This window comes from Oryzias latipes, chromosome 9 (genome assembly GCF_053564925.1).
Source record: "Oryzias latipes strain Hd-rR chromosome 9, Olatipes_Hd-rR_3.1".
Classification (NCBI taxonomy): domain Eukaryota; kingdom Metazoa; phylum Chordata; class Actinopteri; order Beloniformes; family Adrianichthyidae; genus Oryzias; species Oryzias latipes.
The window spans coordinates 21,696,659-21,710,477 of NC_136245.1; the positions used below are offsets into that span (position 1 = coordinate 21,696,659).

At 39.6% G+C, this 13,819-nt stretch overlaps 1 protein-coding gene across 1 annotated transcript; it reads left to right on the top strand.

The window, feature by feature from the left end:
• Nucleotides 1-94: 94 nt before the first annotated feature.
• On the top strand, nt 95-7,066 carry mvk (mevalonate kinase). The gene is made up of 10 exons (XM_004072399.5): nt 95-474; nt 737-884; nt 2,101-2,245; nt 3,569-3,724; nt 4,746-4,849; nt 4,950-4,995; nt 5,123-5,213; nt 5,580-5,690; nt 5,817-5,970; nt 6,489-7,066. The coding sequence occupies exons 1-10, from the start codon at nt 397-399 to the stop codon at nt 6,638-6,640; spliced, it is 1,185 nt and encodes a 394-aa protein (XP_004072447.1). The 5' UTR covers nt 95-396; the 3' UTR covers nt 6,641-7,066.
• The last annotated feature ends 6,753 nt before the right edge of the window (nt 7,067-13,819 follow it).

Here is a 13,819-nt window from a genome sequence, read left to right on the forward strand (position 1 = left end):
GTTAGTGGGCGTTTCACTTTATGGCATGATTGGTCAACTCATCGTGGCGTTGCACATCTCAGTATGTTGATTGGTCAGACGGAGATATGCCCCCGACGCTGATTGGTTATTACAACTCGCTTGTTTTTATGTTGGCTTTGGAAGTGAGCTTTTTTGCTAAACAGTGTTAGGTTTGGGCATTGCATTTCCCCCGCTATAATTATAAGAAATAGTGTCCAACTCTTAAATACTTATATGCGTTTGTGAGAAAATTAGCCCCAACCGTTGAGTTGTTCTGTCGGCTGATGTTTCCGCTGAGGATTACATGTTCTAAGCTAGCTCATGTTTTTCCAGTGAAAGTTGAAGGTTGGAGGCACTAGATCAACTTTTGAGTCTAATAATATAACTTAACGAAACATGCAAGTCAAGGACTGTCTGGTGTCTGCACCAGGGAAGACTATCCTCCACGGAGAGCATGCTGTCGTTCACGGAAAGGTAACAGATAAGAAAAAAAAAAGGCAATTTATGACAACAAATTCACCCAAACACTAAAGTTCTGATTATTTTATTTAGTCACTCATAAACAGTATATATATATTTTTTGAAAACAATCAATCAAACTTTGTTTTTTGTTTAAAAAAATCTATATATTTGTATCTTTTTCAGTGCATGCAGTTTGGAATGACTTTGGAAAGTTCACGATCATAACATTGATCACACCTTGTAGTTTTATTCACTTTATGTTCTGTCATTACAGGTTGCTCTTGCTGTGAGTTTGAACCTGAGAACATATTTGAAATTAAAATCTTCCTCCAATGACAAAGTCTGCATCAACCTGCCCAATATTGACACATTCCACTGCTGGGATCTCTCTGACCTAAAGCAGTTTATCCCGTATATAAATGGTAAGCAATTATGTCACTCATTTAAAAAAATAAATAAAGCCTAGTTGACTCCTAACTTACTTTAGTCATGATGTAGAAATATTAGTTTATGACTTAAGTGTCCTTTTGCTTTTATTTTGAAAGCGTAAATACATCCATAATTTGGAGTCTTATTGCATATATTCCCGCTAAAAAGTACCCCTTTACAATGACAGACTACTGTAGAAAATATGGATTTAAAAAAAAAGTGTTTTAACATCAGAATTGTATAAATATTAGCTTGAATTTGGCTTCAAGTGGTACAAAAACTTCTGCACAAAAATATTTGAACAAATTTGCCGATTGGATTTAAACTACCTATTGGCACAGGTCTCTATTGCAAAGAAGACCCGAGTCTCAAGAGATTATCTTGTATAAATAAAGCTTTAATAATAACAATATCTTTAAATATGTCACAGTTAACCTCAGTGTTAATGTATGTCATTAACGCTGTTGTATTTATCCTGGCATTAAGGCATTGGAGATTCATATGCATTAATGTGAGACGTATACAATTGAACCTCAATGAACATCAATGTAGCACCTTGTAAAAATGTTGTTTCACGGTTACTTCTGACTTGCAAAGCCACACTGTGATGCGAGAGGAGCTGTTTTAGAGCTGTCATTTAAAAATGGGTTACACTTTGTAACTGCACACCGTTATAAAAGAAATTTTTTTTTAACAATTTAATGGAATATTAACCAATTTGCTATGTACAGAGGTCACAGGGTGTGAAGTCTTGTCACCTGAAGGGGCTAGTGGCATCGTAGACTAAAGCAGCACTATAAGACCTCTGTTAAAATGATTGCTTTTTAAATAGTTGATAAATTGTTTAAGAAGAGTATTTTCTACACTAATTCCTGGGTTTTCTTGGCGGCAGTGAAAAGACATGCAATTTTGACATGTCTTAATTGCGGAAGCTGAGTGCGTGTGTTCGACTCAGCTTCACCAAAACTGTTGGGAATGAGCGGAAATTTAGGGAGACACTGTAAGAATTGAACAATAAAACATTAATCTTTTCAAGCAGGGAAATATGAATAGTTTGTGTTTGAAACATTAAATACATCAATTAACTCCATAAAGATGGATGGGTGACTTTAGAATCAGACCTTGTTTTTGCTCATTTTGTGACATTAAATAAGCCCCATTGGAACAAATTGTGCATTGTTTTGGTTTGTCTTTTAAATAACTGTTAAGGTACGAAGGATGAGGCCCAGCGGCTGGATGCTGAACTGGTGAGGAGGCTCCGGGACTTTGTGGGTGTTACAAATGGAAACTTGAACAATGGCAACACGGCCTGCTTAACCTTTCTGTACATCTACCTGTCTGTGTTTGCATCGGGGTAAGATCTCATCCTATTGTTTCCCACAATTTCCCTTATTATGGAAAAAGTGATATGTTTTTGATATTTCAACTCTCCACCATTAAGAACTTTAACATTAACAACAGCATCTAATGGACAAGCAGGACAGTGGCCCTCAAAGGCTGGCATCATATGTCCTTTGTGTCTATTGCCTGGTGTCTCTAGGGTCTCAACTTCTTTGAGACCCTAGACTTGATTCTTTAGAGCAGCTTTGAGCTTTTTCATACATTCCCTTTGATTAGGGAATAGGGGTGTAACGGTTCATTTTAACAACGATTCAATCCGACTCGATATTTGTGGTTGCCGATTCTGTTCACTTTCCGTTTCTGTTCATTTTGTTCGATTCGATCCGATTCACTGAGTTAAGATCGTCCACATGAAAACAGCTGATTTGTAATCCACTAAAGAAGTTTAACAAATCAGACATGATGAATGATGAGTTTGTGTTATCCTGGTATCTAAAGTTTATGAATGGCTCTTATGGCCCTTTTATGAAATATGTATACTACTTAAAGTAAACTTTTGCTAGTATTTCTTCAATAAAATAGTTTGTTATATTTGTTAAAACTGTGCCTTAAATGTTTTGTTCGGATTTTTGTTAAAAGAAAACGGCGGGGGGGGACTCAGGCCTCAAGCAGTACTACAGTTTTTACCTCTGTCGTTTTTACAGCCCCTGAATTTAACATTTTGTAAGAAAAAATGGGGTCTTCATTGGTGCAAATTGGTTCATGAGAGCAATAGAGAAATGAGAAAAAAAAGCTTTTTTAGGAATTGATGTCTGTAAAAAAGAGACGGGCAAAGAGGAGAATATTAGTGGCTGCAGAAGCTGTGAACAGGCAATATGCTCGGGAACATTAGAGCTGCAGGTTGTTGGAGGGCTTAATGGGCGCTGACATAGTGCTGGCTTGTCTCAGAGTGGTGAAGGGCTTCTGACAGGATGGCCACTAATGAGAATCTGGCAGTGGGCCACTCTGTACCCTTTAACAAGCCTGGATGTGTTTCTGCCCCAAGAGGGGAACTGGACAATTAGGTTATAGTATTTTCCTCTTTGCCTGAAAGGAGCCTCCTTGATTGACATCGACAGAAGTTTTAAGTAAGAGTCTGTAGCATTTAGTAGTTTCTTGTTTGTTCTGTAATGTAATTAAATAATAATTATGTAATTACACTAAAAGCTTGTGTGGGTTCTCATTTTATAGATACAGTCGAGAAAGTACCCAGGCCTTGTAATTAATAACTGTGCACTTTTACAATCATCACAATAATTGATAGTACATGAGTAATGAAATTTGTGTTATTTGTTAGAGAGCTTCCTGCGTTGACGATAACTGTGTGGTCAGAGCTACCGACTGGAGCCGGACTGGGGTCCAGTGCAGCCTACTCTGTGTGTTTAGCTGCAGCTCTGCTCTGCGCTGCCGGCACCATTCCCACTTCCCTCAGAGAGTGGGATCAAACTGCCAGGTAAGGGTGATTGTCCGCTTAAGAAATGAGTTCTTAACTGATGTTACGCCCTGTTGCATGTTACAATCCACAACAATAGCTTTGAGGTCGCACTCTGATCAACTTTTGATCTACTGTTAAAATGTTCCGTCTGGTCTTTTAATTACGATTATGTTGTTTTTGTCCATAGTCTCTGCAGAAGGACAGATCAGACAGACAGACAGATTACGCTATATTAACCCAGAGGGAACTTACAAGTCCATCCATTGCTCCAAATACACACAATAGATAAAAAGTGAGGATCTTAAAACTATATTAAACTAATCAAAATTAATAATAAAAACAATAACCCATCAGTAGTTCATCAGAAATTGTGGGCAGGACTGTTGATACAGTCTAAGCCCACCACCACTTCCCGTCACCCATCTGTTTACACGCTCACCTGCTAGCTTACAGGCCCTTACAACCCCAACCTAACATTAGTGGCGCAACAACAATGGCAAGCAATATGAGAGCTTTCCAGCCGTGCAGTTTTGAGTCAGATTCCAGCTCGGACGAGGAAAACCGAGGCGTACACGGATCTGCAAGTGGATTTATCAAAATGGAGCAGTGGCCCAACGATTGCAGCTTCTGCTTCACAACTACAAGTTTTTTCGACTTCATATTTTTTCTACACCTGATTTCCAACGATTTAGATGAAGAAATAGTCAGAAATGCCATTTATAATATATGATTTATAATCTTAATTTTCATCTTTATTTAGAAAATCGCCTACTTCTGAATCAATCTGCAGTTTAACTTTGCATTGACTCTTGTTGATTTTAGTTTTACTTTTTCTCTTATAGCCGTCAAAACCTTTTCATTAATCTAAATATTCAATACTATCAAGAAAGTCAAAGAGTGAAATTAACATTTTAATAATTGAAGCGTGACATTTAGGCTCGAATCCACTTCCCTGCCTTTGGTTATCATCTTCAAGCGACCACGCAGTTGTTTGTAGCTGCCAGTGCTCGGCCCTCATCTCCTTTTGAAACGACTGCAGATGGTGTCAGGAGGACCTGGAGCACATTAACAGTTGGGCTTTCCAAGGAGAGACCATCATCCACGGAAATCCTTCAGGGGTGGACAACGCGGTCGGAACATGGGGTGAGGCATAAAAACACTCACACTTGGCACTTTGCACCGCAGCAAGCCATTATCAGCCGATGGTGAGTGTCTGTTTAATGAGTGGTTTAATTTAATGCAGGTGGCATGCTGCGCTTCTTAGCCGGGAAGATCATACCGCTGAGCAGGTATTGAGATCCTGCTGAGTGAATTTTCATTAAAGAGCCTCACGATATAGAACTGGGGGGCTGCTTTTGTGAGGCAGATCAAATATTGTACATGAGCAGATGTCTCATCTGTTTCTTTTACTTACAGGGTGCCTTTATTAAGGATCCTCCTCACTAACACCAAAGTACCACGCAGCACCAAAGCACTTGTTGCCAGGGTGAAGGACAAAATTAACAAGGTACTAAAGGTTTTTTCCCCTGTCCCCCTTGTCTTACCTGTCGGCACAATAGTTAATATAACGGGCAGTGCTTTTGCATGACAGATGCCTCAGAGGCCGAGGTCGAGTCCCCCCATAAAATATTAAAATGAAACTCTTAGCCAGCATCCTTCTGTGCGGTTTCCTTGGTGACACCAGCAGGTGTTCAGAGGTTTGCCTCAGACTGAAAGGGCCCTGCATGGTGTTGTGGCAATGCTGAGGACAATCCACAGGGGAATTTTGTAATCCGTGCACAACCTGTCCCTCAACAATTCCTGCTTCATCACACATTCCTAATGGAGTTTAAGCTAGACATATTAAATGGGTTTGTGTTTTTTTTTTTTCCAGTTTCCCTCAATAATGAATCCTGTTCTTGACTCAGTTGATGCCATTTCTTACACTTGTGAAAAAGTCCTGACGTGCGAACCGATCACAGGAGAGCACTACAGTATTCTAGAGGTACAGATTATCTGTTTAAAAAAAAGTACTTATATGCACAAAGTATAAGCTGTTACTTCCAAGAATCTTAAACTTTGAGCGCATATGTTCAGGAGGCTTCATTTTCAGCTGTCTTTACCTTTTCAGGAGCTGATTGATATCAACCAGCACCATCTAAATGTTATGGGTGTTGGGCATCCGGCTCTGGACACTGTGTGCCGGGTCACATTGGCCAAAGGGCTCCACAGCAAGCTAACAGGCGCAGGGGGTGGAGGCTGTGGCATCACGCTGCTGAGACCAGGTGCTATACGCTGCTGTTAAATCTGTACTTGTGAAATAAAAAGGGGGAAAAAATTTCATTTAAAAAAAAAAAACTTTTCCAAAATCTCTGTCACAAATTTTATATTTAAAATAGTTTTTGAAGTGATGTCGTTCAGTTCTTGTTTGTTTTCTACTGGAATAATTTTATATTAACGAGTAGAAGGAGGATATGAATAATTTTTTTTTGTCTGAAGCAGCTCTTGGATTATTTGAAGCTAAAGCATCTCAATGGGATGTTTCTTTGTTGTGCAGCTGTGACCCTAATGTTGATCTGGCACTGGGCTTTCCTCAGCTGTGGAACAATAACAGATGGGAGATATTACAGGAATTTTGCCAATTAAAGACTTTTTGATGTTTCTGGATATATAACCTACTTTTTATCTTTTTTGGACAAAAAACCTGAATAATGCTTTACTGCACAAAACCATTTTTAATAATTATATTCCTTGTTGCCCTTTTTAAAATTGTTTGTTTTGTTTCTTTTCTTTGTTTTTGCAGAAACCGACTCTTCAGTGGTCCAGAACACCATGCAGGATCTCAAAGACTGCGGCTTCGACTGCTGGGAAACGAGTATTGGTGGACCAGGTGTTCAACAGCATTCCCCTTCCTCTGTGAAGGAGGAAATTCTGGAAATTTTAGAGCAGTACTGAGCTCACTAAGGAGATTTGCTACAGGGAGTAGCAAAACATTGGTTTACTAAGGGGAGATTTAAGCTTTAAATGTTGTCTGACATGAAGAAAAAGTATCTTTTCCATGGCTAATTTTTTTTAAACTAACATGAATCAAAAACTTGCTGCAACATTTCAATGCTATACCTACTGTTATGAAGCACTTTGTCCACTAGGTGGCAGTATAGGAGCACAGATGCTGTTTAACGGTTTACAGGTAGAGAAGGAAGATTCAGTGTTAAATTCTTCCTCAATTTGGATGTAAACTTTTAAAAGACAAAGGTGATATTAAAGTTTTATCCATGACATAAATCCTTGAAAATATTTGTATGTCATTCTGATTTTAACTGAAGTATAGTTATTTAGTTTTACACCTTTAAAAATAATTAAACTGTAATATTTCAGTTATGTTAAGTATTTTCTCGTCATTTTTTGCTGTTGTGTGTGCTAATAGAACAGGGAGGACAGCATAAGTGGGCAGCGTCTCTGAAGACTCAGGATTAGCGCCTCTCTAATATGAACAAACAGCATCTAGTGTCCGGTTGGGTCGCTCATTGCACACACTGTAGCTTCCCAAAATTACCCTCCACTTATTGCCTCTTTTTTTTTTCTTTTAAGTATAGCAACATATTCTGCAAATGCCACAGACACACATGACAGGCCTGTTTATAAAATCCCCCATATGGGGAAAAGGTCACGTGGGATTCCGTCGGGTTTGAATATCCATTTCATTTTCTATTTTTTAAATGTCATGAAGATTGAAGAGTCCGAATCCGACCACACATGTGAGTCAGCTGCATTTGTCACCTCCTTCTTTATGTGAGGGCAGCTGCCCCCCACCCCCTACCCGCTCTCAGCATGCTGCACTGTTGCCCCCAACCCTCGCTGGAATTTAATTAGCACTGTGCGTTTCAATTGAAACAGTATTGATGAGGGTGGATGGATGTGGGGTGGAGGACGAGTGCAAGCCCTGTGAGGCACATGTGATATTTTTTTTTATCTCAAGATCAGTGCCTTCTTTCTCCCCCTCTGATAAAAAGATTTGGAAGGTGGGGTGATATTTTATGAAAAAAAGAAAAGGGGATGACCACAGGGGGTCCAGCCGTAAGGGGAGTGAATGTCAGAATGAAAAAGATAGTCTGAAGTCTATACACCCCCCCCTAAAAAAACAATAGATGTGGGTGAATTGGTACAAAAGATTCAACAGTTTAGCTGAGTAATACATTTTGCCCAGACAAGAACAATGAAATCCTCCTCTTGAATTTACAAAGTGATTCTTCTCACTGCGGTTCATCTCCTTTTGTTCTCTGTTGACGGGTGAAATGCTGGTCGGGATCTTTTCAGTTATGAAACAGAATTAGATCTGGCTGACACGCTGTCATAAAGTCCAGTGGTTCAGGGTGCATTCAGACCTAACTGTAGTAAGCAAGCTGAGGTTGTTACCGAGGAACTCCCTGAACAGCAATGTTCTTTCACAAGCTTTCATTTGGTCAGCTTTGCACTGCAGACAGAAGCGATGAGGTGACAAAACAGTCGGCCTGTGCCAGATCAGTGAAAATCACTTCCCTGTGCATCGCAGCAGCTCCAATCTCCTGTTTTAAGTCAATAGAAATATTAAAATAATATTATTTATTTTATTTCTGGTTCATGTGTGAGTTAAATCGAGGACAGCACAGGTGCATCACGGCTCTCTTGATGCAGCAAGAGGTCTCACTCTGCATCAGGAAGCTAAAAGATCTAATGAGAGCAGTTCTCTGACATGCAGTCGCCTCGAGGAGAGAAAGGATCTTCAGAGGTGGGGTGAAAGTACTTGTTGCTAATTAATTTTTTTACTCATCATGGCTAAAGTACACCAATGACAAGGTGTTAATTCATCCACAGGGACAAATCATTTGAACAACCACAGACTTCTATAGACGTTTTTATATATATATTTTTTCTTTTACAGTTTTCACTGCACACAAAGAGGTCTGGATTTGCTGTGAGTCCTCTGTGTGAGGAAATGACTGTGTGACACGTTAAAAAGCACAAAGGTAGACAAACCCACTTTATCAAGCTTTGGCGATCCCTTTCTTTTTGTAAGTGAAAAAAAAGCAAACAGCTGTTTAATATTCATTGCCCCCAGTATTTTCTCAAACAATTTTTGTATGAAATATTTGCAAAGTTTCACATTTTTAAGAATTCTGTTCATATATGTTTTAAAGCAAAATGCTTTTAACACATCTATATTAAAAGAGTGAAACTCTTAAAAGTCCAATTGGAGGAATGTCTAATCAAATAAAAACTTCAACATTTTTCCATTCTTTGTTTTGGTCTCAAGGCCTGGAAGATTTTTGAGCCGTTCTTTCTTTCTAGTCCCAAAAGTATTTCAATAACGTTTGCTCCTTTGTAATCCTGTCAGTCTGAAGCTGACCGTCTGTGATGTTCATGAAAATTGCCTTCAGTGTGCAGACCTGCCTGAGCTGCACATTAGTAAGTACAATGCCACACAGCATCGCTCGTCCGTATCCCAGCTTCCATCATGAAATTGTATCATGCCCTAGTATTGATCCTGACATTGACTGAGTGACGTCAAAGGCAAGTAAAACACGCTCCGTCATCTCTGATGCCAGCTACGCTCTTGTTTAATTGCGGGTTAGGGTGCAACTTTTTTCATGTTGCCTTTGAAAATCTTATTGATTCATATCCTCATACCCCGCCAACCCTATTCCTTCTCTGCTCAGTCTGGAGAACAAATCCCTTGTGTTGGGGTTGCTCGAATGTAGATGTGTGTATTCTGCAAACAGTTTTCTCCAGCCCCTTAGATGCTGACACTTTAACACAGCTGCCATAATGAAGCCCTATTTGTGTAAAGTCAAAGGAAGTCAGAGAAGAGGCTGAGCCACATCCTCAGTGTCAGATGGAAGATGAATAATCAGATCCCAGATGTGAGGTCACAATACAAAAGTTCAACAAATTACAAAGAATATCCTGCATGTTTGAATGTGTTATGGGTTTTTTTACCACACACTTCAGCGTGTCTGATCATTTAAATAAGTGTAAACTACAACAAACAAACTGCATTTCAAGCATACATTAGGTTAAGTCACATAATCATGTAAATCCATTAATCCAAATAAGATTTTTTTTTTTCTGTCAGGCTTTAAACTGTACTTAGTTTTTGGCACACAAATATATTTGGAATGTGACACTATAATATAGGACAAAAACATCCAGAATGAAATTTCATTTGCATTAATTTAAGAATCGGCTTATCTAACGCTCATATTTGAGCTTGCTTTGAATTTGAAATAGGTTCTCATCATTTCCTCGGGACCGCAGCCAATTTATTGGATTCATTTTTTTTCTTCTCAGCAGCTCACAGAGGGATGATCTCAAAATGTTATCACGTGACACCTCATGATTGATGGACCATTAAAATGTCAGCCAGATGTACTTAAAACTGCAGCTTTTAGGTTGATAAATCTTGGCACAAATGGATACATAAGGCTGTTAGAAACAAATATTCCCATCCAGAGCTATCTGCAGTCAGATAGTAATGGATGTTCAACCTGATGGTCTGTCTTTCTGTCTGTATGTTTCTGCCCCCTCCCAAGTGTTACAGTAAATCTGGACCAGGCATACAATTACAACAGAACAGGTAGGAGTCTTCATATTTCATCTGCTGCATTCTCGATAACATCTAATAATCTAAAGCGTAGCAAAATTTGTATCTCGTTTCTCATGCATTATGAATGAGTCTCTGATTGCTTTTTTGCATAGATTAGCAATAATTTCGCAGAAGTCTCTTTTGCAAAAATGTGCCGTGATGGTTCTGTTTTTGAGGAGATGACTTGCCACATTTTAGTGCTTTTTAACAGAAGACAGATCAGGTGATACCACTTTTCTCTCCCTCCTCTTAGTTTGCCTCTGCTCTCTGATTTATGTCTCCATGCGAATCATCATGGGGGGCGGTGAGTGTAATTTTCAGCCCGCTTTGCAGCTGATTGCTCACTTAGTGAATATATTCAGCATCTGTAGTGTTATTGTGTTTGGAGCCAAGTGGCTAAGTACCACTGAGATTCTTTGGTATCACAGTATACATTTGTAAAGCACACATGTGGAACTACAGACAAGAAAAAATTCGCTAAAAGCTTGGGGAAAGTGAGACAAAGGTGGATTTCAGTGACCTCTGGTTGTCTCCTGCCGTGTAGCCACAGGTTGGCATGACACAAAATGGGCTTGCATGGTCTGGTGGTTAGGAAAATAGTCTGGGGACCAGATCCTTGTGTAAAATTCCAGGTGAGCTTTACATACTTACTCGGTTTCCTGTTAGGCAAATTGTCTGTTTTACCTTCAAAACAGGCACACTTTAGTTTAGGTGAATTGTACCTGAATACTTTTGTAAAGAAAGTTTTTTATGCTCATGTACATGTTCTGGTGTGTGCTCAGATCATTTGTTTTCTTGCTTGAAATGTACCTGCAGATGTTTGACCAGAGCTGTGATTAATGCCTCGTTTGACAAATTGATGTTTAATAATGCCAGTTCTAAAACAGCTTTGTTGCAGACTGAGCAATGATGTGTATATAAGGTGAGCCTGGTTGGTTGTCTGCACAGTGTCTCTCAGTATAACCCCTGGCCTTTGCCCCCTTCCCCCCCCAGACAGGCAGATTTTCAGCCGAGGCCCTGCGGAGGTTGGTGCCCTCTGCCTGACAGCCCGTCACTGCGCGGTGGTGGTGATTTTTTTTTTTCTTCTTCAGGAGATGGTGTCTGATTTGGAGCAGTGTGTGAATAGCCCTGTCACACTCGATAAGCCAGCAGGACGACCTGTGACGGGGACATATGGCATGTTTGACAGGGAGAGAGGGTGCGAATTGCACTGAATGATAAAATGCTGTTTTTCTCCCTTTGGCAATGTCATGCTTTCAGGCAAGCGTGTGGACCATCGCTCACTCAAGCGGCTGACTCCGGCCTCCTTGTGACATCTCCTTCAAGGTCCTGGGTTTTTCTGCCTGGCGCCTGGACATTTCTGACGCTCAGAACTTTAGCTGTTCACAGCTGTTCTGTTAGCTTGTCCATGTTGGGAGCATAATTGGATATCAGTTTAGTTTAGAGTTGCAGATTGGGAAATTCATCTTAAGAGCTTGTCAGAGCTCCCCTCAAAGCTCTTTGGCATTACAGCCCTCCCTGCTTTCTCCTCTCCGCCTGTCACACGCCTCGCACTGTTGATTAATAAACACACAGTCTCATCAGACTGCTCTAATTGATGGGTTCAGCCTCCTCGGGACCCTGATTTCCTTAAAGGGCCACGAACGCTTATTGAAACAGAAAAAAAGGTAAGGAGGCAGCCAGACTTGGATTTAAGGCTTTCAAAGAAATTATTGCGTTGAACTGCATGCCTTTCATTCTTACTGTCAGCCAGGTCCTGACTTCTGGTATTGCAGCCTCAACTCCTATCCTGTCATGTGTCACATTGTCTGTGTCTGTGGCCGTGACAGACAGCCCAGGTGTCACACTCAGGCTTCAGTGCACCATCAGGCAACCCTGCCTGGGTCCCCAGTGGTTCCCAGTCAGAGGGAAGGCACAGTCCAACAGCCCCTCTCCAGCCCTGCATGTCTTGCTCCCAGGGGAGTCGCCTGTAGAGTTCAATCTTGGTGTCCACTGGGCCAGAACTTGGAAACTCTGGCCACATAACCCTACTTTCACTCTGAATACTAATTATTACACTCCAACTGTTGCTCTGCTGTTTCTGCAGAGTAACAGTTGGAGTGTAATAATTAGCATTACATTGTCTTCTTCTGCAAGTAATTTTTCCAAATTTGGTGATTGCAGTTGATGAGGCACACTTTCAATATCAGCTGAAGAATTCCATCTGATTAATGAAGAAGTTTATTATCAAGCGTGAATCTTTTTTTTTTTTGAATTTCTGCTCTGATGCTCACTGCAGCATCTATGCTTCAACAATGAAGCTTGAAACTTAAAATACGACAATAACCAACTTTACTACAACATTCAACAACCTTTGGGACATTTAATAACTTCAATTAATAAAATAGTTTTACTCTAAAGTTATTTAAAATAGATGGATATTTTTTAATTAGAATTTCTAGTCTTTAAAAGCCATTTACATTTTTTTCTCAACTACAAACAAACTTCAATTCTGGCTAAACTTTATTTGCACAGATATGTCAAGACCAGAAATTTGTTCCCTTAAATAAAAGACTGATTTTCTGTTTTCCTGTCTTTTAAATCATAATATTAACATTCACACACAAGTTTGAATTATTGTCTGTTGGATATTTTATTTTAGAAGAACCAAAATATGTCGTTCAATGTTCAAATTTGTTTTCTTGGAAATATTCTAAATATGAATAATACACTAGTATTACATGGCCCAAAAGGGACATTTCTGATTTTTCTTACACTCATTATACATCTCATTAGTATATGAATTTGTATGAATCTATTAGTATTGCATCTATGCCTTTACTGGATTAATTACATCTTAATAGTGCAGTTCTCTCATGTTTTGTGAATGTTAATTATCTAGTCTAATATATTTCAGTGATCATCAGACTGAATTGGCATGTCCCGTGACCGTCACTTTTGACTAAGTCACATTAGGCCATCTAATGCCATACATCACATAATTAAAAGTTTTACAGACTTTAGTCAAAATTCATGACATTAAACAGTACAGGCATTTTTTGCTTAACCTTGACATTTATCAGTTTCAAAACAACATTCAAACTTATAGCCTTAAACGCGTGTGTGTCTTGTATTCATATAGTCACAACTTTGGCCTTCACTGGTTGCATTTCTTTATAAAAAAATTGTGCTGACATTTTTCCGGTTTTCAAAATTGCTGTCCATGCCTGTGTGAACACTTGACAGCTGCACAGTTTCAAGCTGAGCAGAGATGAGCCAAAACCTTCACTTGTTGACCGTGCACCACATATTTATTTATTTATTTTTCTTCTTCTTCTGAACGCTATCAATAAGTCTAGAGTGGCGGGCTGCCCTCTCATGCAGCCACAATGTTGAAAGCTAATGCAGCCTCAGCCATGCAGTCAGTGACTGTTCTGCTGCATTACACACAAAGAGGAGGTATTTATCTCCATCTGTGCATCGGTAGTGCCTCTGTCACGACTGTTTGTTAGTAATCAATCTAGGTACCCATC

Coding starts and splice junctions, on each gene's coding strand:
- mvk (XM_004072399.5), top strand. CDS start 397: ATGCAAGTCAAGGACTGTCTGGTGTCTGCACCAGGGAAGACTATCCTC. Junction 885..2,100: donor GTTTATCCCGTATATAAATG/GTAAGCAATTAT, acceptor ATAACTGTTAAG/GTACGAAGGATGAGGCCCAG. Junction 5,691..5,816: donor AGCACTACAGTATTCTAGAG/GTACAGATTATC, acceptor TTACCTTTTCAG/GAGCTGATTGATATCAACCA.